Source organism: Xiphophorus hellerii, chromosome 15 (assembly GCF_003331165.1).
Source record: "Xiphophorus hellerii strain 12219 chromosome 15, Xiphophorus_hellerii-4.1, whole genome shotgun sequence".
Lineage (NCBI taxonomy): Eukaryota > Metazoa > Chordata > Actinopteri > Cyprinodontiformes > Poeciliidae > Xiphophorus > Xiphophorus hellerii.
Genome location: NC_045686.1, coordinates 9164371 through 9188777, shown reverse-complemented (window position 1 = coordinate 9188777; position 24407 = coordinate 9164371). Strand labels below are relative to the sequence as shown.

At 38.4% G+C, this 24407-nt stretch overlaps 1 protein-coding gene across 9 annotated transcripts in view; it reads left to right on the top strand.

The window, feature by feature from the left end:
• The window catches only part of gphnb (gephyrin b), a 102629-nt gene that overhangs the window by 18016 nt on the left and 60206 nt on the right, over positions 1 to 24407 (top strand). For all 9 annotated transcript variants that reach the window (XM_032584608.1, XM_032584616.1, XM_032584615.1 and 6 more), the window contains exons 2-4: positions 17082 to 17160; positions 23553 to 23610; positions 23711 to 23803. In XM_032584608.1, the coding sequence (XP_032440499.1) occupies positions 17082 to 17160; positions 23553 to 23610; positions 23711 to 23803 (230 nt within the window). The remainder of the gene's footprint in view (positions 1 to 17081; positions 17161 to 23552; positions 23611 to 23710; positions 23804 to 24407) is intronic.

Here is a 24407-nt window from a genome sequence, read left to right as displayed (position 1 = left end):
GGGGTCACCCTGGACAGGTCGCCAGTCTGTCGCAGGGCAACACAGAGACATACAGGACAAACAACCATGCACACACACACTCACACCTAGGGAGAATTTAGAGAGACCAATTAACCTGACAGTCATGTTTTTGGACTGTGAGAGGAAGCCGGAGTACCCGGAGAGAACCCACGCATGCACAGGGAGAACATGCAAACTCCATGCAGAAAGACCCCAGGCCGGAAATCGAACCCAGGACCTTCTTGCTGCAAGGCAACAGTGCTACCAACTGCTCCACTGTGCAGCCCACTTACTTTTAACATGTAAATATAATGTTCAAATATTCACTTGTTGTTTATGGAACAAGTGAGTATTTGAAAAGTTAAGTGGTTTCATGATTGGTCATTAAATGAGCTGTCATGCAGTAGTAACTAATAGTAGCTAATAACTATCAATTAGTGAATCTTGGCACTAAATTAAGTTGCACAGCCTTTTTTGAGTTGCTTCTTAGGGCTATGTAGAAAAAACAATTCAAATATGTACTTGAGTATAATCTAAGCGTCAACTGAGGCAGGGCTCTAAAAATATTTGTCTTGACTCAATGTTATCATCACAAACTTGGCTGTTTGGCCAGCACCCAATCACTTTTGTTTAGGTGTCTTTTTCTTTTGTGAATGTTTCTTTCACCTTTTTAGAACTAGTATCACAATCTTCTTTTCTTCCACTGAATGATCTTGAGCTTATTACTTTAAAATTCTGTGCTGTACACTTTTTGGGCTCCACTGTGCTTGTCCACTGATTTCCCGATGATTGTGGACACAATTTGCCAGAGTCGCAGCTGTGCTGATCAGGCTTTCGATTCGCCTTTTCAGAAGTCAGGCTGGCAATAAAATGGGATTTGTGGGCAGAGAATGGAGGCTAGTCATGGGAGGGAGGCAGACAGTGGGCCAGACGATGATGAGGCTGCCATCTTTGCCACATGGGGACCCCATGGGGATGCAGTTTAAATTAACTTTCCACTTACTGAACAATGTGTCACTTACAATATGGTCTTGTCGGGTGCCCTAGAAATCAGTTTGACAGGTAAATCTCTTGAGACGTGTTTGTCTCTATCAGGGTTTGGCTCAAGATGTGCATTTTTTCTGACCATCAAATAATGTCTCTACTCAGCATAAATGTGTGACTTTACTTTGATTTTGGATCGCTATCTGTCAGCCTAATCGTGATCTGCAACACTGACTGCAGCTGCACCATAACCCATAACTTTCTTTATAAAGACCAATCAATACCTAATCTGATTAGACCTCAGCAATGGCTTGCAACTAACTCTGAAGGGCACAAGATAAAGAGACACATTGTTAATATTAGCCAATAACTATCATTTACAATCCCTGGTCAGTTACCAACCTTCCATCCCTCTTTTTTCTTTTTTTTTTGAGTGACACACAACGAATGACTTTTGTGTTACCATGCAGATTTACACTGCTTGTTTAAATGGAACCTCTAGCTGGTGCAGCCCTGGGTTTCCCTGCATCAGCAGCTTGGAAGGATGCGGGAGTAGGAGGAGAAGGTGGGTGGAAGAGGCTTGGAAAGAAGGGAAATGGAGGCAGAGCAGAGAGAGAAAGTAAGGAAGAGTCAAAAATGTGCAGCTATTGATGCTAATGTAAGCATTTCTGCTGAAATCAATAGAGCTGCTTTCAACCAAATTTGCTTCAAATGCGAGAATGGTGTATATCTTATTAATTTCCCTCCCCCCTCCACACATTTGGGTAAACACATTTGTTTGTTTTTCAATGGGCCTAAAACAACTTTAGTCATTTTGACTTTTAAAAATGTTTCTGAGCTACACAATTCTGCAGGCCAGTGAAAATTAAGAAATTTAACAGTCGCAGTCTTATGGAGCAGTTGCAGTGATGCTTGAATGAGATTTGTGTTGCCAAGCAGGACAGCAAGTAGCAGCAGCAGTTTGCAGTAGTGTCAGTATACATAGCTGGTTCTGTTGTTGTTCACCTTGTCTGTGTCGGATCACTTGAACAACTACAAAATCCTAAACAAACTTGCTTACACTGATGTATTTGTAAATGAGGGGGCTTCCTGAAGAGTAAGTGTTTCAAGTAAGTGTTTCTTAGCATAAGGGACAAAATGTTCCAGTCAGTTGTTACAGTGTACAGTGTCCCTCTCAGAGTCAGCCTCTTCTGACCCGTCCTATAAAGAGGATCAGTGTTGTGAGTCCAGTCCAGTTTATTGTTCAGGTGAACACCCAGGTACCTAGAAGAGTCCACAATCTCAATGTCCAATCCCAGGACCAGTGCCGTGCACGGACTTTTTGTGGGGCAGGTGCTCGAGTGGGAGAAAAAAAGGGCATCTTGTGCGGCACACGGATCCACCGACTACCTTAGTAGAATGGGACTTTTTACTGGAACAGCTTGAAGATAATGTCTATATACTATTGATTTCTATGTTAAAATCAATAGCCAAATGCTATGTTGGGCTACATACAATACATTGGGAAAAAAGATGTCTGAAAGGCAATGTTTTGATCAGAAAAAAAGGCAGGTGCTCTAGCACCTCCTAGTGTCTACTTGTGCACGTCCCTGACCTGAATATTCGCCGGGTCATGGAGGTGGGTCTGCATCTACAGAAATCCACGATCAGCCTCTTGGTTTTATCAGCGTTGATCAGGAGATGGTTCTGCTTGCACCAGTCTACAAAGTCTTGTGTCTACTGTCTATACTGTGAGTCATTCTCACCTGTGATGAGGCCCACTACGACAGAGTCATAGTTTGTAGATGGCAGCGTGGGGAGTTAATGGAGAAGTCTTCAGTGTAAAGGATGAAGTAGTATGTTGCCCCCACGGTTCCCTGTGTCTTCACAGACTGTGGACGGTCAGTGAGGTTGTCCAGGATCCAGTGGGTCAAGAGGTTGTCCACTCCTTTGAAGCACTTTGAATTGTCTGTGACTGAAAGGTGCTATATAAATAAAGTTGCCTTGCCTTGCCTTCCTGACATCTCCATCTTGTCCCTAAGCAGTCCTGCCTGGAAGGTGTTGAAAGCACTGGAGAGATCAAATAAGTCAAGTCAAGCTAATTTGTATAGCACATTTCAGCAACAAGGCACTACAAAGTGGTTTACATCATACAGTCATCAATTATGAAACAAGCAATAAACATTACATTTTGTCAAATGTCATCATCAAAGTCATCAAGCAAATTCACATCAAATATATTGATCAATGTTTCACTTTCTTCTAATCAAAGACAACTCTAAACAGGTGGATTTTAAGCCTTAAAAGAAATCTGTTTCAACTGTTTTGCAGTTTTCTGGAAAATTGTTCCAGATTTGTGGTGCATAGAAGCTGAATGCTGCTTCTGCATACTTGGTTCTGGTTCTGGGGATGAAGATCAGACCAGAATCATAAGACCTGGTCTGCAAAGTTGATACAACAGCACCAGCACGTATTTTGGTGCTAAGCGGTTCAATGAATGATTGGCGAAGTGGAGTATTTTAAAGTCTATTCTCTGATCTACAGGGAGCCAGTGTAAGGACTTTAAAACTGTAGTGATTTGCTCTATTTTCCTGGTTCACGTTCTCACCTGCGGAGTGAGAATGCAAGCAGCAGCGTTCTGGATCAGCTGCAGCTATCTGACTTTTTTTAGGCAAACCTGTGAAGACACTGTTACAGTAATCAATGCAACTAAAGATAAATGTGGGTGAGTTTCTCTAGACCTTGCTGCAATCTTTGTCCTTTAATCCTGGAAATGTTATTCAAGTGGTAGAAGACTGACTTTGTAATTATCTTTATGTGACTCTAAAGGGTCAGGTCTGCATTCAGCACTGTATCATGGTTGCCTGAACATGATTTTCACAGTACTTCCAGTCTTCTCCATAGCTTGGTGCAGGAGGTAGATGATGGTATCATTCTTCCTGATGCCAGGCTGGTAAACAAACTACACCACAAGGAACTACACCACAAGGAGCTACAGAATAAAAATCTGTAGCTCGTTCTGTCTAGAGGAGTAGTCAGAGATGAGTCAAAGATGGTTGAAGACTAATCTCTCAAGTATCGTTACCAGATGCAAAGTTATAGTGCTGAGGCTCTTTGGATGTTTGATCTTTGGAACGGTCTACCACAGTCATGGTATTAACCCCAGCTTCAGGCTCAGGTTGAACATGAATCCCATGACAGCACACAGTTGACCAGCTCAGTACCTCTGGACTTTGGAGCTGACCCCATCCAGATGGTTCACACGTTGTTCATCACCTGTGGTGTGGAAAGAGACAAGATGGTGGTGGGGGAACAAGGTTGTGGGATGGAGACCTCTGAAATGAGGGTAGTGGATGATTGCAGAGAACAGAGGTGTAACGTTACAGAAAAAATAGCAGAACTCTGATGGACAAGACACAAATTAGTAACCATTGAGAGATTGCTGCAACTACCTATCTGTTAGAGAAGCAGTCTGATATGCTTTAAGTCTTGTTAACCCCTCTAGCCTGAAGACTATTTCATATTTGTGGGTTTTTTTTTAACAAATATGGCCAGCATTTGATCATCTGTAGTTCAAAATACATACTACATTGATGTAATTAAATGAAATGTACTTTATGTTCTAAAACACAAATATTAGCATTTGAATCCTTGTTTAGCATTAGAACCATCATGGACAAACATAAACCACAGTGTTTGATCTAGACAGTTTTATAGGATCACATTTGTGATTTGTGAAAAAAACTAATATTTGGAATTTTTAAGTTTCTAAAGGTACCGTTTAAATTTGGTCTCATCTTTTTCTTGTTAGCCACCAGTATTGTTTTATGTCCCATTTGGTGAGCTAAATGTTTTATTATACTCATATTAACAACATATTACCAAATTGTGTTGTACAACACTGTATGTGACCAGATTAATGTTATACATTTTACCAGATGTGTGAATTAACTGTTTATTATTTCAGCTGTGACCTCAGGTTATCTGTACTCCAGCCTTGGATTGCAAGATTGGGATATGAATAATATTTATACTAGGCTATGAAACCATACAAATGAGCATTACTCATTTTAAAACAAAGACAAAACAAATGGGCAGGAAGTATTTTAGGCTAACTCTAGATCTCCATCTTATGAATTAGAGCAACACTGCAGTTAGTGTAACTAACATTACAAAGCAGTTGTCCATATTTGTTTATAATAGAGTGTAGATCCTAACCTTTAATTTTGGTTTTCCAAAATTCACCAAGGAGAAACATTGAAATCTCAAAAGGGTAAATTAAACCAAACTTTCTGTGCTCAGTTTAGCCTTCCTGTTATCTACAAAAAGACATAAACATCGTGTTCTCTCTCCACCTGATTGAATTCCCTATCATTTGCATTTCTGAGTAATATAGAAATATCATTTTAAAAAACGTCAGTGTAACTTTAGCAACTATTTGTCTTCACTTGTTTCTGTCTTTCAATTAGTGCTGACTAAATAGTGTTTTTTTAAAGCTATTTTTTTTTTTATCTATATAGGAACTTTACAACACATCTGATAATCATCCATTTGGTATTTTATACCATTTAAATACTTAGTCATATAATTGCTGATACTACTTGCTTTAATATATTTCTGTACATTCTATTGAGTTTGTATGATGTGAGTATCAACAACTGTTTGAAATGTCACAGAGAGCTAGCATGCTGCAGGCCCTTTACCATCAAAATGTCACGCGACCTGGAGAAATGTCTGCAATACCTCATCGCCCAACAGCCACGCTGCTGCCTAGTCTTTGCACTGCACAAGCTCACGTGCCTACACTCCTGCTTGGGTACAAGATAATGCGATGTCGAGCCACGAACACATTCATCATGCCTGTTGTCATTAGAAACAGGGCTCATTATCCCCTGCGCCAGTGATTTATAATTAATATTCGCAGGAGGGTGTGGCAGATCGTCAAGCACCTCCAATCCATTGATTTCATTCAAATAGAAAAGTATAGAGGGAGAAGAAGACAGAGGTTGTTGAGGAGGTAAAATGTGTGTGGGGGGTTGTGCGTACGGCTGTGTGTGTGTCGAGATGATGTTGAAGCTGCTGGGGCATTCCTTTCATGGCAAGTGAGACAAAGAGCATAGAAGGTAGAAAGGAGCACTAAATACTCAAGGTCACTGCATGTGTTCTCTGGTGCTGTAAATAGTCCACAGAACTTTTTAACGTGGCTTCATTAGTATGTGTCCTTTCAATATTTATGGACACATTAATAAAATATCAGTACGTCAAGCCTTTGTGAGGAGCTGCAGGCTTTTCACTGCTGCAGTCTTGGGCTGTTCGCTGATGTTGAAAGGGGAAAGAAAAGTTGATATGAATGCTACGTAAACTGAGAAGTGAAAACTTGTCTACAAGCTGGCTTATAATAGATACACATGGAGGACAGGAGCTTTTAGAAGTTTTCTTCCTCCTTGGAGGTTGCATAAAGTCACAGCTTTCATCATAAATAAAGGTAATAAATAAAGCAGTTAAGTTAATCTGTGAACCTTAATTTTAAAGTCCACAGATTTTCATCTGGATTCAGATATTTACTTTGACTAGGCAAGGTAACGTATAAATATTCTAATCTGTTCCACTGTAATTGTAGTTCTATATTTGATTTGTCCTGCTGGAATTTGAACTTTTATTCCAGAATTAAAAAACTATTTGCAGGAACTGAATGGATTTAGCTCCATTCAGTACCTCATCAACTCTGAACCCTCTTCTCTGCCCTTGCTGAAGAATCTCAAACCCACAGCATGATGCTGCTCCCACTATGTTTCAGTTTCTTCATGGGAATAGTCTGTTCAGGGTGATGAGCACTGTTAGTTTTTTCTTACATTTCACATGTTCCCTTAAAAGTTCAGTTTTGGCTTTTTCAAAACAGATCTACACTTCAACCCTTCCGCACATGGAGAGGCGGTTCAAGGTGCTTTACACAATAAAAACAGAAAATTATGAAGTTATGAAGGAAACACCGTACAGTCAACAATTGGACAAACATTACATTTTGAGGAGTGCCATCGTCAAAATCATACACATCAAACATGTTGGTCAATGTTTCATTTATTATGGTTCAAAACCTTTAAATCTCAAATTCTCATGCAACCACTGAACCCTCCAATCATTCTGACTTTCTTGTCCACATTACATTAATACCTTCATGTCAGACACTCCCCTCACCAATAACTTACTCTTTTTCCTATTTTCCTTTACTAGGAAAATGAGTAAGTTATTTTTTTTCTTTACTGATCTCCCTGTTTAATATCATAGTATCATCACTACTGCTTCCCTCTCCCTGCATCCCCACCCCTTCCTTTCATTCACTGTGATTTGCTCTCTTAATCCTGTCAAGGTTAGACTGCAGTTCTCCCACTCTAAACTCCACATGCCAACTTTACAACCTCTCCTCCTTCACCACCTTTACTGTGACTGGGTTGGAGCTTTTTCTGCTCTCCCGGGACACAGAGCCGATGCCAGGGATGGGCCTTGCCTGCATGCTTTCCTGAGACACGGCTGCAAAGAACTAAATGGTCTTTCCCTCGTCCTGTTTTTTTTTTGTCTTTCTTTTTTTCCCTCCACACATCTGGTGTGTAGGGACCGGGCGATGTTGTGCTGTTTTGTCCTTGGCTCAGTGTGGATGCTGGATTTTGGCTGAGCTTCACTGAAATATCTTTGGAATTCAAATGCAAAGCCGGCCCACCGCTGTGTCCCCATAAACCTGCCGGACCCGTTTGGTGTAATAGCAGTGATCAGTGAACTCCAAAGGTGAATTATTATCAGCAGTGTTAGCAATGGTTTGGTGCAATTTCTTTTCTTTTTTGTTTTGGTTCAATTCCCTTTTTACCAGCTCCTGCCAAGTCAGTCACCCAAGAATGGCAAAGTGTTGCTCCCTTGTATTATGTAACTCCACCCCAATTTAGATCCAACTTCAAATAAATGAAAATTAAGCCACTGGTTGGCTTCTTTCCCTCTAGATATAAATAGCTTTTTCTAATCTTATCTAGAAACAGTGTTGTAAAGGGGGCTACGCTTTGAAATGCAGCCCAACGATTAGGATCCCATTGTTCCGCTTTACACCCCCTCCATTCTCCCAGCTGCTTACAGTAAGCCTCAAGATCTGTGTGTATGGGTGTGTGTGTAGTCCTACATGTGTGTGTGCTGTCACAGGCATCACAGTGTGATTGAGATTGTGGCTAAAGTTAAGAAAGCATGTGTGTGTGCCTCGTGTTGTGGATTTGAGAGTTTTGTGAGTAATTGGTGTTTGCGTCTGTGTGTGTTGCTGCTGGGTGTGTCTTTGATGATGAATACTGTGCCTCTGCTGCTTACCCCACCGCTCCCCTCAGAATTAACAAGGTTGCTAAGATACAGTGGTCTTATATTAGATTAGGTTATCTGCTGTTATTGCTGTTACTATATTTTACCTAGCACCATGAAGCCTTTATTAATTTGGAAATTTATCCTGCCATGGAATGAAGACACTGTTATTTGTGCATCATTGCTTTTCTGTTCTTCTAACTTATAAGAAGGGTGTAGAACTGAAAGCCCCCCCCCTAAGTCATGTGTCTACATCAACCCATTACAATCTGTAGGAGGATCCAACCCTCTGTTCATCATTAAACCCAGTTAATCCGAAGCCCGAGGCCCAGTGTTTTCATTTGACACAGAACAAGCTAATAATGCAACACTGGTGGCAGTAATATATTTTTTGGATGAGACCTATTGGTGGGGAAAGGTGTTATCCCTCCCACCAGCAGAGAAGTCCGTCCAATCCAGTGTGTGATCTCCAATTGAGCTCTTCTCGGCTGAAGGGTCATTTTCACTGCTGCAAGCAAATAAAGAACAATGGACAACAAATGTGCAAAGTGGGCTACTGGGACATTGAGTGGATGTTCTTCTGTTTCTTTCTCGGAAGACTCTCAAATGTACCTACCCAGATGCAGTGAGCAACCAGGTTCAGTACTTTATTTAGTTAAGCCTGTTGAATTCTTGGTAATCGAGAGGGTTAAGTCTTGTTTAAAGTTTATCACATATCATGCTGCTTTTCCACATTAAGCTGAATGCACCCACTATGTTTTTTTTTTTAACTTCTTATGGTCTCCTGCCAGAATGAACCTGCCTGAAAAATCAGATTTGTGCATGCCATTAGTTAATGTCCTCCACTTTTAAATCCTTTTCTATACAGACGAATGGCTGATTTGAAATGCATTTGAGAACTCCTTACATTTCTTACCAGCTGCTATAACCTGCTTTCTGAAAACTTGAGACAGTTTTTTCAGGCTTGCTAAACATATGTGCTTTTGTTTCTTAACAAGACCCTTACAGGAAATAGAATCTTAGATTTTGTATGAGATCCTTACACGATATCCAAAAAGTCGAGATGTCAAGATCTTTTAGATTTGTGTGAAGCGCAAAGTTTTTAATATCATGTGTGTTATACAATGTCTTTCTGAAGGGCTTTTAAAGTATTTATTCAGACTTTTTATGGGTTGTTGTTTTTTTACCAGATAATTTCAAAGGAATGTTACTTTGTTTAGGCCTTAACTTTGAGGTTTAGATAATTCAGCCATTCAGTGGCTCCTTGACCCAGTGATTTACTCAGAACAACAAGCGTAGGAAGAAATTATATTAAATTGAATCCCTAGTGTTTTTCATTCTATGTAGCCTGCCACGAAGCCAAAACTGTTCTACTTCTAACATCAGTTTCTAAGATCAGAGTTGTTAGCAATACTTTAACAACTGTTGCTCTGTCCTGCACTATGATCCACGGTTCAGGCCCTTCTATGTTTCGAGGCTGCATGTTGAGGTAACGTTAGGCACCTGCACCTGATAATATAAGGCTTTTGAGGAGTTTTATTCTTTTCACACATGTCACTGGAGATGCAGACACATTTGATGTGAGGGATGCATGCGAATGAGAGCAAATGAGGGCATCCTATAAGGGAAATCCCCATTAGTGTGGGATCCCATGGAGATAATGAGTGCTGACTGCTTTATGTCCCGGAAATGATTGAGTGGAACATATTAGCAGTTTATGAACCCTCTCTGCCAGTCGCTGACAGACTGACAGCTCACAGCCTGCTAGCTGGCCAACCTACTGAATTAGAGATGCCTCATGGCTGCATGCTAAAGTAACTGTTTCAGAAAATACACCTAAACTGCAATGCCCTTGCTAATGTGAAGTCACCTCTATGTTCCAGCAATTCTGTTCCCCAAATTTTTCTTCTGCTCAGCTAAAAAATGCATGTGGTCCTGACTTTCACTTCTTGGTATCAAATATTCCTTAAACATCCCTGGTTCATATGTATTGAATTTCTAAACATCACACCTTGGGAAAAGAGTTTAGTTCTTTGAGCTTCTTTAAAGTCTTTACTGATATAAAGTTCTCTGAAAAAGTCTTGAGTTATTAATCACATCCTTTCCAATGAACTATATTTTTATATGGTTCCTTAAAGGTTTCCCTCACAAGAGAGATTTTATCTTAAGGGAATTCCTGGTACACTAATGGTTAAATAAACAGTCTTGAGCAATTCATCTTCCAATAAAGGATAATTTAAGTAACATTCTTAATGCGTTTTATGAAGTATTAAAAGTCCACATTCTATTTGAAAACTTTTAAATTCTGCTTTAAACGTCAACCTTTAATCTATTTTCAAATGCATTAACATCAGATTTAAGAACAATACATCTGTTTGCTTTTTTTCCTCCTGTTTTCTAACTCTCACTTTTTCATTGGACTTATACACCAAAACCAGTTTCTTAAGTTTAAGCTTGAAATTTTGATCAGGAAAAGACAATCATTTGAAATAAATGTCTGCCTCGTGTTAGAATATTTAATCTTTAGCCTGTAGTCTGACTTTAAATTTTTTTTCTTCTCAGATCCGCTCCCTTTCTCTTGGCCTCTTGATACTATTCTCTTGTGTCCTGACCTTCTTTGCACAGCCACAGTTTAGCATTTAACCCTTTTCAGAAGACATATTCACCAAGCTTGGGCTTGGTAATCTGGATTACATACACAAGTGGTGTTGCCTGGCATAATGCTTCTGAAGCACTGGCCTCCTGATCTCCACCCACTCCTGTGGCCTGTGGACATCCAGGCCTCTGAACTCACACCCGCTCACAAGTGCAGACAATTTATAATAAGAGACAGTACAAGATATATGCCCTACATAATAATTTTATTTTGATAATAAAGTTTGCTTCTTGACTTGTAAGTCTTGTAATATGTTATTTTTTGCTAGCCAAGAAAAAATCTGTGATCGAATTCAAACATCAAAAACATTCCTTGCAAACAAATCAAGAAATCTCATGAAAGAAGCTGGTCCTTGCAAAAGAATTTTCTATACTTATTATGAATAACAAGTAAAGAAAATGATGCCTGTCTTGGAATTGTATTGACATGAGGAACTGAACAAAATCCAGACTGAATGCTAACTTCAGAATATAGAGACCTTTATTTGTCAATTTTGTACCAGATGTTTAGTCATTGAGAAGTATTGAATTTTAGTATTTATGAAAAAAAAAGTTCTCATTTCCAATGTATGGTCATATGCAAACTTTATAGGCCTTAGTTAGCTTGAATTTCATGACACTAAACTTACAATAAAACTTGGCTTGTTTAGAAGGGTTGTCGAGTGGGGGGAAAAAAAATATGGAAGCACAACTGAAGCTTGCAAAGCTGCATCTCAATGAATCAAAAGACTTGTGGAAAATGTCAGATGATGAGATGGGACCAAATTAGGGATGTTTCGAAATAATTTAAAGCATCCTGTTTAGAGAAAACCAACAAGTCAGTACAGACGATATAAACTGTTGAGCATAGTGGTGGAGGGGTGATGATGTGGGCTCAGTTTGCAGCCACAGGACTTTGGTTATTGACTGGAACATGAATGTATTGTAGAGTAAAATATGAGATGGCAGATAAAGATATGCCCAAACTGGGTCATCAACAGAATGTGACTCCAGTAAATCTACGACAGAATGGCTTAAGAAAGAAAAGAAATGCAATGGCCTAGTGAAAGTCAGAACCTCAACCTTACCACACATGTTGGTGGAGTCTTAAGATAGCTGAGCAGCAACGAATGTTTGTAAACCATATGAAGGACATTGGGACATAATTATGTACAACTGACAAAAAACCCACAATAACAAATATTTAATGTTCCTGCTGCTAAAGATGGTTCTACAGGCTACATAATCCAGAGTAGGGATGAAACAATTATGTATTTCTAATATTTTATTAAATAATCTTAAGAGTTAACCACATTACTCAATTAATCATCAGAATGAACGATAGAATAATTGACTTAATCTTTAGCTGCAGATCTAATCCAGAGGTGGGGTTCATGTCTCTGATGAAGACTTTAGTCTTTGTTTATTAAATATCCCCAATATAGAATATCCTATGTGGTTTGATGCGCTTCAGGTTAAACTTAAATCATTTTAGAACCTGTCAAAGACTGGATGTCTTGCATGTCAAAATTCCCTGAATTTAGGATAAGCAGTCTTTTTTTATCAGGATTCTACAAGTGGAAGCAGATCTGAGTGGGATTAAGTTTTATTGATTTGCTCCAGGTTTTTTTTTTTTTTTACAGTGTTCAAGAAGATGCAATGAACGTCTATATGAGCTGCAGCTTCACCTGGAGAAAGGTGCACAGCCGGAGCGAGCGATGTGGGAGGGTGCAGCGTCGTAAATTCTTTTGCTCTGCTTTCCCCTCCTCCATTTCTTCCGCCTTCGTCTCTTCCCCTTTCTTCAGCTCTTGCACAGGATCACATTAATATTCCTTTGAAGCCTGTTTCCACTGCAGCCAGATCTCCCTGTCCCTCTCTTCCACTCTCCTCTTTTCTTCCCTCTTTTTTTTGCTGCTTTCCTGCTCTCAATTTCAGTTTTATTTCCCAGCCATTGTTTTATGAAAGGGATTGCTTTTGCAGCAGGGGAGGGCAGTTTTATTACCTTCAGTTAGGAGTTCCCTCTTGTTGCACATGTGCGGGCGACTACGTGCGTGCACACACACACACTCAGAGGGGTGGTGGATACCGATGCCTTTGACAGACCGTGTTGATTGGTTCAGAATGGTTGCTGCCTCTTGTAGGAGAGAGAAGCAGCTATTTTTAGATCAAGGGGTAGCTGGGAGAGAAAGACTGAGGAAGGCTCTGAGTGTGCGTGTTTGTAAGGAATACTGCAGTCTTGAAAGAAGTTTCCTCCTCGCATACAAACATATGCACACGCGTGGATTTATGCAGCTATGGCTCTCCACAGCAAAGGTGTACTCCATGTTTTTGCATCCCCGTTTACTCTTTTTTTTTTTTTTTTTGCTTGCTTACCTCCACCCTTTTCCAGCAGTCTCTCTGTCTGCGTTGTTTCATCCTCTCTTCCCGAGTTGACTTGGTGTGCAAATGTCAGCACTTTCCGATTTATTTGCCAAAGCCCAGAGCTACATCCAGCTTCTTGTGTTTACCTCTCTCTACACAAAGGTGCCCCATCAGCAGTGCCTTGTTTTTATCACCCTCCTGTTTAAACGAATTTTCCTTCCTCCCATCTTTATATTCTCCCGCATCTTTCCCTAAATCTCTCAGCCTCATCTTCCCCATCCTGATTGCGTGCCTTACTGGACAGCTTACTTCCATCTTGTACACCCTTCTTGCTTCACTCCCTCCCTTGCTCTGTCCCTTCTCCCCCTTCCTCTCGTTCATGGATCATAGCACTTCATTTGAGCAACATCATGACATTTTCAGTCTTGACTACTTCTAGCACATCAAGTTTTTTGACTTAAATCCACCACACCAACGCCATCACCCTCCAAATTGTCAGGTTGACTTTATTTTAGAACACGACCATGTCCACTCATGTGTGACCCCTTCAGATAACAGGATGTATCGTCTTTCTCCATCTTTCTTAACTGTCCCCTTTTCTTGTCTTTGTCTTCCTCAGCATCTCACCTTATTTGTCACTTTGTATGACTGTGATCACCATGATGACTCACACCTGCTCTGTAGTCAAGGGGCAGCTGTGGCTTTGTAAGGAATGCTTGGAGACAATAAAGGTGCATGGTAATGACAGGATTGGTGGATTGTATATTTCCTGTGGTGACGACATTTATGTGTGGTACAGTATTAAAAGAAATACGTTTTTTAGTCAGTTGTGATTTGGGGGACTTGTTGTTACTTATGAAAGGAATTGAAACCAAGATTCTTGTCTGACTACTGTTGGTAAATTGTGGTTTGTAATTGTAATACAACTAAAATAAAAAATGTATGTCAACATATACAGTACAGACCAAAAGTTTGGACACACCTTCTAATTAAAATGGGTTTTCTTTATTTTCATGACTATTTATAAGGCAAGAAATCCCACTTATTAACCTGACAGGGCACACCTATGAAGTGAAAACCATTTCAGGTGACTACCTCTTGAAGCTCATCAAGAAAATGCAGAGTGTGTGCAAAGTAGTAATCACAGCAAAAGGTTGCTACTTTGAAGAAACTAGAATATAAGGGGTATTTTCAGTTGTTTTACATTTTTTTGTTTAGTGCATATTTCCACATGTGTTATTCATAGTTTTGATGCCTTCAGTGTGAATCTACAATGTCAGTAGTCATGAAAATAAAGGAAACTCATTGAATTAAAAGGTGTGTCCAAACATTTGGTCTGTACTGTACATTTATTTTCTTATTCAATGTGACACCAAATGCCCTATTTACAATTTTGAATTCCACAAAGATGTCTCAACATTAGATTAAAGTGCAATTTTTTTTAAAAAAAATTTATTCATCTATTATTTTACCAGCAAGTCCACATAAGGCCAAAGGCTGCACTGTATTTTCACAATAACTTGTACACAAAAATTGATAACATATTATACTGAATATTACAGCTATTGAAAATTAGTTAATTGTGCCAAGCATTATGCCTCGTATTATCATCTGTTTTAAACAAACCATTTATATTTTCAAGCCAGCATTACTGCTCAAGGGATATATTTGTTTCATCCCTTTAATTTTTATGGCTTGAGTGACTGTTTTCTATATTCAAGCAGACAAATGTGACCTTCCTTAGAATAAAGTTAAAACATGCATTAGTCTTTGTTGACTCCTATATGTTAAAGAAGACTTTGACCAGCCATCACTCAATTTGTTTTAATCCAAAACCTCAGCATTTTTTTTTGTCATCCCCAAAAAAAGAACTTTAAAACATAAACATGGTGTGATGTAGTTTTCTTTTTTACTTTTGTTACCAGGTAAAATATTTGATTACTAGTTCTCATCTACAAGAGGGTTCAATAGTTCAAGTATATAAATAGAAAAAATAAGCATGATAATCATGAATCAACGGCATAATGAGGAGTGATGTTGTGCTGAAGGAGGAGTGTTGGAAAGAGCAGGAGCTTCTTAAAGAGACAGAGCTCCAATTTTGGGACTCAAATCTCTTTTTAGTAATGTTTAATAGCAATGACACAATCTAATACCAGTAAGTAGATACATAATAGCTCATAATCTGCACAGAGATCTTTTTAGTCCTGTTTGGAATTTTTTATGTCTTACGCATGTTGGGCAATCCAGATGGTTTTGAACATACAAAAAAAAAAAAAGCTGGGGTTACTGGAAATCATTTAATTTTATAATTTTGTTTAGTGGACAACTTGTTTTCACTATTTTCTGTACTAAATATCTAAAGATATATCTAATTGTGTCCCCCTTATCCCCTCATCACATTGTGTTTTGATTAGTTCATGTGTTGAAGGTAGAAACTCTCTTTATGATGGTAACTTTTTGTTTTATACCAGCACATGCTCCATAAATCAGAGGTGATATATTTACCTAATTGCAGTTCAGTAATATGACAAATGACACAGCAAAACTGTACAAGAAGATCTTGATAAGTACTCGATTGTTTTGCGTGGGCACCAGATTTCTGATTAATAGATGAACACTCTGCTGAGCAAAAGCCTCGACTCACTCCTCGTGTCTTTTCCTTTTACCTTCAAGGAGTCAAACTTCCTGTACATTTTTAAAGTGGTCTTGAGCACAAGTAAAGTGACGTGTGCTTTCATTCCATTGGGACATGTTGTGGAAAAGTCCCTCAGGGGAAGGCCTCAGGGCAGACCAAGGATTTGCTGAACAGATTACAACTCCTGGCCGTCCGGGGAATGCCTCAGCATTCCCATGGAGGGAGTTGGGAATTGTTCGAGGTCTGTGGTTTGATGGATGGATGGATGCTTTTAAACAGTATTTGCTTACACTTTCTGAAGGTCTTTCCGATATTTTCCCCTTGACCTTGACTTATTTATTACTTATTTTCAATGCAGTCCTTGTATCTCAGCTAAACTAATTAGTTTGTGAATCTGTTTGAAATGGACCTCAGTATAAATCATCCCAGCAAAAAGCAAGCCAAACCAATTAACCATTGCTGCGTTTGCCCATCACATAAATTTTGAAAAAAGAAAATTGTTTTAAAAAAACAAATAGAAAGACCAGTGTTTTCCTCCAGGTCGGTGTATTTGATTTTCTCCTAATTCTTAAGACCCTCACTTGCATAAAGTCTGTCTGTTTATTATAGATCTTTGCAATTAAAATCATAAAGTCTCATGTTTTTTTTTCTTTGCTGTGATATGCCAAACATTTGATAAATAGCTCTTGACTCATCCTCTTTTTTTGGTGAAAAAAATATTTGAAGTCTGTCAATTTTTTTTTTCATTCTTTCTTTCTTTTAAACAATAAAAATAAAATATGTCAACGTGGCTAAGCTGTCTTGGGCTACATTAAGTCTTCATTGAAAAGTCCCTATCATTTTTACCAACAAAAACTATTTATGATTATTTAAACAGCACAATTGTATTCCAATTGAAATTGAAATATGTTGTTTTTTTCTTTAATGGGTGAATATTTGCCAAGAATATTATTTTCCCATATTTCAATTGAATCACATTGTTCTGTTCATGCTTTTGTTAGACTGGATGAGGTTTTCTCACTTCAAGAGTTGCTTGACATGAGAATGAGTCATTTCTCACCAGTTAACATTGGCTAAACTCTGAAGCCCTTCCATGTATTGCACTAAATTGAATTTATGCCAAATAAACATTCTCATTTTTCTATGTCTTTCTTTCTAGTTAGTGACAGCTGTTTTCGGAACCTAGCAGAGGACCGCAGCGGCATCAACCTCAAAGATCTCGTCCACGACCCCTCCTTGTGAGTATTGACCTCATTTTTTGGACAATTCATCCCCAAGCTGAAAAGACAAAAAAAAACTTCATGCACATAATCGTTTAATCCAGCTGAAAGGCCTCTTAAATCTGGGCTTCACTCTCACACAAAAATTCATGCTTTTGCATCTTTGTGTATTCTTTTAGTTAAATACTGCAACTAATGGATTAAAATGATCTCTTCAGCCTAAGAAAAATATCTTGCATGCAAGGAAGAAACATGAGCCTTGGTTTTTTAAAAGATTAAATATTTTCATCAACAAAAATATAATTTAACAATTCTGTAATGCTCGTTTGTTTAGTTTTTAACGTTTTTAACGATATGTTAAGTTTAAATTAAATTAAATTAACATGCTCTTGAGAAATAGACCCAAACCGTTATGCCATATCTGTTCCAGATTTGTGGTTCATAGAAGCTGAATGCTCCATGTTTTGTTCTGGTTCTGGGGATGCAAAGTAGACTAGAACCAGAAGACCTGAGTGGATTGGAAGGTTGATACATTAACAATAGATCTTTAGTGTAATTTGGTACTAAGACATTCAGTAATTTATAAACTAACTGAAGTATTTTAACGTCTATTGTCTGAGTTACATGGAGCCAGTGTAAGGAGTTTAGGATTTGAGCTGTTGTCCAGGTTTTAGTGAGAACATCACCTGGTAACATAGTAGAATAATTACAGGAAAGATCTTTGACATTACATCATTCAACCTTGTTTCAGAACTGCTTACTATATTTGTGCATATGTTCATGTACATGGTGACATTTCTCTATGGTGATAAGTTCAAAATCAGGCAGAAAGTTGCAGAGTTTGGTCACAGAACTCTGTGAACCAATTCCTGATCTCCAAAGCTCTGACCTTTGGAGACAATTTTTTTTCTACCCCAATTTCTGTTAGAGATTAACAGTTGTCAAAATATTTATTGGACCCTTTCTGTAATTGGCAGTCAGTTATTATTTGTGTTACTAGGGAAGGTGATATCACAACCTTTGCGTTAGAAAAGCAGCTTTAAAAATAAATTTACCCAAGAAATCAACTTTAACTCCATCTATAATCTTATATTAGGAAATGCCATGATACCATAATGTGGTTATTCTTAGCAACTGTAAACATGAGTCTCTTTCTTGTACCTAAACTTAGAAATTTTCATAAGTTTGCCAATGTTTCCAAATCCAAGGTTTACTGAGGGGAACAATTCAGAAGAATGACATTTTTATTTGAAAAACTGTTGCCCTCTCCCTGTATCTGCTGCTTTCTTCAGGAGGGTAGTTACAGAGCTGCTTTTTCACACCCAAAAAAAGTAGAATGGTGCAAAAAGACCAAAACTTTAAATGTACAAAATGGCAAAGTAGTGAAATGATCACATCGCTTACAGTTCCTGTTCTTTTTTTTTTAAGTTTAAGTCTTCTTTCTTCAGTTAAAATTTCTACAGCAGTCTTGTAGTTTAGTTTGTGTTTGAGGAGTGCACCAATTTGACCAAGATCAAATTTTTATGTTTCCAAAGAAGAGCATCTTTGATATTATTGTTATTTTGTAATCAGCTCATCAGCAATGATTTAATTCAGATTATTCATACAGCACCAATTCACAACAAATGTCATCCCAGAGAACTTTACAAATAAAGTAAGCTAAGGTAATGTTGATGTTCTTGCACAATGCAAGTCAATTACTGAGATCTGAACAAAATAAAAAAGTAGAAATATTATTTTGATAAAATAAAGCTACATATTTGTGTTTTGATGATCATCAGTTGGCACCAAGGGGCGATTAAAGTATAAGTATTGAAATGCTAAGAGCTGAAAAAGTCTATTCATTTTTCTACCCAAGCTGTCAATTACATTTTTGATTTTTTTTTTTTCCTTCCTGAGAGATGAACCAAATGGGAAAATCAAAAATTGTTTTCTTAAAAATGACCATTGCTTGTTGCTTTTTCTGTAATCTGACTTGCTGCTTTTGCTTACCTGCTGTGTGTTTGGTGCCACCCTTTGAATACTGCATTGTCCCTACTGGTACACACAGTCAGCACAGCCACACAGATTGTGGCTCAATGTTGTTACATGCAGAAACTTCTAGGGGACCCACGTTGGTTCATGGATACAGATGACAAAATTTACGTCAATTTAGCAAACTGTGGAGAAAATACAATGTGTATAAATCAGGCCTTGCTAGGGCACACTGGACTCTCTGGCTGTTTTTGTACTAAAAGCAGTCATTTGTGTCCTGCACTGGTTACTGTTTTTTGGAATGCCTTACTGCCTGACATTGAGCTGATGGTTTACATAAAATCTCTTGTTTGTTGCTGCTTACTCCATCATGACCAGCTTGAACACTGTTTGTTCAATGTGTCATAGCTGCCAGAAATAATAAAACAATTGGGGGGGGAGAAAAGGCAGGATAACAAAAGGAGGAAGTGAAGGAATGGAAGGTGAGATTTAGTGAGGCACCACAGTAGGACATTTAAACTATAATCACAGTATCTCTCAAGTAGGCTTTGGCACGTGGAATCAGTCAGTCTAGTTTCACTTTTGGGAGCATCTAGAGGTGTACCGGATGATGAGTGGAGACAAATGAAGTGAAGCGAAGGCTAGACCTAGCAGCAGAGGGGAGATGAATAAAAAACGCTGAGACTCAAGGACATGGAGGTGAGGAAGCGGTGGATGTGTATCCATCTGGGTGTTCCTATATGTGTGTGTGTATGTAACTGTTTTCTTCACATGTTTGCCTCTGTGTGAATATTTTTTTATGAGTCAACAGTTTGTCAGCACCCTTCACTGACTTGTGTTGCAAAGATCTTCTTCAGTGCTGCAAACTGCCAGGACTAAAAATAACCAGAAAAAAAATCAGATGTGTGACACAAGAACTAATTTCACTGTCTGATCAGGGACAAAGACAAACCTGAAGGCTTCCAGGGCACAGGGACAGACCTGTGGTGAAGACTGTTTAAATGAAGACAACATGAAAAATCCCTGCACCAGATCAGTCAGCTTCTTTGCTGAACACTTGTTGCTCTATGATTTTTAGTATATTTACTATAAATTCTACTATATATTCTTCCGGTGTGCCAATGTTGTTGAAAATTGGACCAGGGTTCAGTTGCACATTACCTGATACTAAAAGTAAAAGTAGAATGAGTCTTTTCCATTGACCATTTACATTTGATACCAAGCCAATTTTCCTGGCCTGAGCAAGGTGTATAAGAGAAGATTCATTTAACACAAAACAGCTCCTTAGCTAGTGTTTGTCTAGATTTGCTCCAAAAATATCCAAGGGAAGAATTGCAGAGCATAAATGAATCCACTATGACCTGTTCATTTTACCACAGATGTTTGCATTTAGGTGTAGCTGCTATAGTTTAAAGAAAGAAATTAAACTTGAAAGCCAGAAACTGTCAGAAATGGCGTAGCTGAAGCATGGTGACATTTATTCCATAAATAACCCTTGCAGGGTGGAGTGTTTCTGCACACTTTTTAATATTGTTTGTTTCTTTGGGGTTGTGTGCACATCGTGCGTGTGAGTGGAACGCCGTGGTGGCCACTCTCAGCTCTCAACACAGTAGGGGTTTAAAGGAGTGAGCTCATTCTTTTCCTCCACCTTTCCCACTATCAGCAAACATGTTGAAAGGTCACCCCTTGAGAGCTTTCCTACATATGGATGAACCAACAACTTACCTCTAATGGGCTCAACTCTATGTTACTACTGGGAGTGTGGAGATGACCGAGGAGGCTTTTGTCTCCCCCCTGGATGTAGGGGTGTGTGCGCGTGTGTGCGTGTATGGATGCAAGAAAAATACAGAGAGTGAGATTGAGTGCTTTCTACAAAGAGCGTGTATTATTAATGAAATCACCCTGGCAGATGGGTCTCTTCTTGGAAGTGTCCCACAACCACTGAGATTTGCAGCAGCCCTTTGTGCACGCATACACATCCACACACACGTACTTCCAAATTCTCCCTCTCTTGTAAAGTGTGTCCCTTTTTTGCACTCTTTTCACTTTGTGCCTCTCTTTGTTATTCAGGCTTCCCATCTTCATCCTTCTTTCTGTGCTCGTCTTTTATTCATTGTAAGATTTGGCCGAGATGTCCAAGCTTTCAGGCCAATACTACTGCCACTCTCTCACCCATCCACCCCCGTTTTCCTCCCTGTCTGCCCCTCTTCTTGCGTCTCTTCTTCTTTTTTTCCAGCTGCATTAGGATCTGTCCACACCGAAGGCAAAAAGCTATCTTCAGCGCTGACTACCTTTAGCCAAGCGTTTGACAAATAGATTTCTATTGTGTCATAAAGATATATAACTGCATTACAAAAATAGAATGTTACGTTTTCCTTCTAATAAAGTCAAACCCTTTACTCATGATAACATATTATTTTGTAAGCAGAACAAATTCCTTCTGCATCTAAATTTTTACACAATATGATGTTGCCATCCCTATAATTTACAGTTTAGATGAGGTTCTCAAGCCGTAAGTTTTCCCTTATTTTCTCCAAGCGCAACAATGACCATTATGGCCAAAAAATTTAAAAATCATTTTGTTTTCTTCCTTGCCGAGTGGACTTTGTTTGCTGAAATGAACAAGAATCTAATTCTTACAAAGACATGATATCATCATCTGAGCTTCCTCAAAACGTTCAGGCATATTACTACTAGCATATGTAAAAAAATATCTGACTTTGAAAAAAAACTCATATAATATTTCTCAATATTTTGACATTTGCATGTAGAAATAAAGTTTGTGATGATGCCTGAAGTAAAGATAGGAAGTTTAAGTTTTTTAATTTTAAATACTGTTTGGGGGAAGTTATATGTATTTAAATATATGGTTTCCATTGTATTCCCTTAAAAATAAACATCTGTAATCTGTGTGTTTTTGCATTTAAATATAACTACATGTTATTTTTTTCAGCTCATTATTAAAATTGTTGTCTATGTTTATCATTAGCATTGCTATTATTCACCCGAGCATCATTTAAGTTCGTAGTTCACTTTCCATTGCACTGTAATTTGGCCACCTGTGCAGTTTGGGAAAACATTAGCAATGCTTTCATATGTGAATCAAAATGTCTGACTGGTACTGTTTTGTCTCTTAATATACACATTATTGTTACACAAATCTGTAAATTGCTTACTTGTTCATCATATACGTAAAACAATGCGCCTGAAGATCTTAAATACATCATAGCAAAGAAATGTGATCCCTGTTAATTATTAAAAAAGGCACAGAGGAGCTCTCACACGCTCCCAAGCATTATACAACACAGCAACCAGAGTCTCCAGACAGGAAGAGCTGCCAAGGAAACACTGGGAAGGAACTCCAGTTATTTGTGAAGAGCGTATTTTCATTTGGGCTGAAACGGAGAGGCATGAAAAACCCCTGGAGCACACAAGAGGTGATTTGTCCTGACAGCTCCTTTACTCTGGCGAGGTCTAACGCAGACACACGCAAACACATAAACCAAGGAACTAGCGTACGTGCACAAACGCATATAAACACGCATTAATCCATACAGAGCTGCCAAAAGCCGCTCCCTTCCCATCAAAGCACACTAAGCGTTGGTAAATCACCCATGCCACCATGTCAGGTGGGACGACCTGTGTTTGTGAATAGCCTCCTCTTCATCCTAAAGGTGCATTTTTTAAAATAATTGCTCTCTTTTGTCAAAGATCCATTTTTGACTTTTGCACAGTCAACCTGTTTCGGTCAACCTGTTAGAGTTTAATATTTTGACTTTATGTATGCTTGATAACTAAATATTCTAAAAGTATTCCAAAAGACTGTAAGATAGAGGATTAACAACAATTAACTGTTACAGTGCGTTGGCTGCAGGAGGGTAACATGACATTTACGTGTCATGGAGGGGAAACATGATGCACTACAATCACAAAAATAGATCTCTAAAGAAAAAAAAAAGAAAATTGTTACATAAGGATTTTCTGCAGATTCTTCACCTTCAGTCTGGGTATTTTTTTTTAGACAGTGTAATACTGTGTCTGACCACAGGAGGGCGCCATGGTCCGACGTTCACTTCTCCGAGCTTCCTCTCTCTGGGCCATCCTGGGGAAAATCCTTTCATAAGGAGTTTTCAAGGGCATTTCCCCTCTTGTTTAGTTGCAGTGTTTCTTGTTACTTTCATATTTTACATGGTTTATGAGTCTACATAAATATATCCCATTAATGACCCCATCTCTGTTAGTAAAGTATCATGAGACCAAACAGATTGTCAATTAAATACCTAATCACCTTATCACCTTGGGTTTTAACTCATCTTCTTTGCATATAACATGCGTGTCACAATTTCTCCAGCCATGAGAACTGTGCTGGGTTTGTAATGATAAAGAAAATAACTTTCTTTCTGTGTCATGACATTGTGTTCTTCCTTGTCTCTAAGGTTGGGGGGCATGATTGTGGCCTACAAGATAGTGCCAGATGAGATAGATGAAATCAAGGTAAACATAATTGGTCTGCTCCTCTCATTGTATTGTAGTGATGTGTATATCTTCACATACGATTTCCATAAATGTGCATTTTGTGCATGTTTACCAACAGGAAACACTGGTGGATTGGTGTGATGAGAAAGAACTCAACCTCATCCTCACCACCGGGGGCACTGGCTTCGCCCCAAGAGACGTAACACCAGAGGTGAGCTTATGTGAACTTCTTGTCAATCAAAAACTGCAATGTTTTGTACTTTAGCAAACCCTGGAAAACAAAATATGAAAAAAAAAATGAATGACAAGATATATAAAAGTATAGCTAACCAAATTACAAAGTACATCATTAATAGATTTTAAAATCTAAATCAAATTAAGATATTTTTTTTCACACGTAACGATAACAAAAAATAAACACCAAGATCTTTTGATCAAATAACTTCCTAACGTTTCTGTGAAACTGAATGTATGTTGTTGGACGTTTCTTGTTATATCAATTTTTATCAAGCTTTTGTTTTCGGATCTCCTGCTTTACTTTATGTTTTTTTACTCATTCTGACATTTCAAAACAAAAACGCACAATGTGGGCTTAATCTCAAAGCTGTACATAAGGGACAGTAATTAAAATTAAAAAATATGAGCACAATTCCAAAGCAGATTATGCCATAATAATAACACAGAAACTTATTTTTGGTGATTGCGTTTTATATTGTTGTTGTTGTTTTGCTTTTTAAAAATAGATTATTCAAAGCCAAATTCAAAATTGAACATTAAATGCACAGATTTGATTACAGGAGGCCAAAATTAACTTT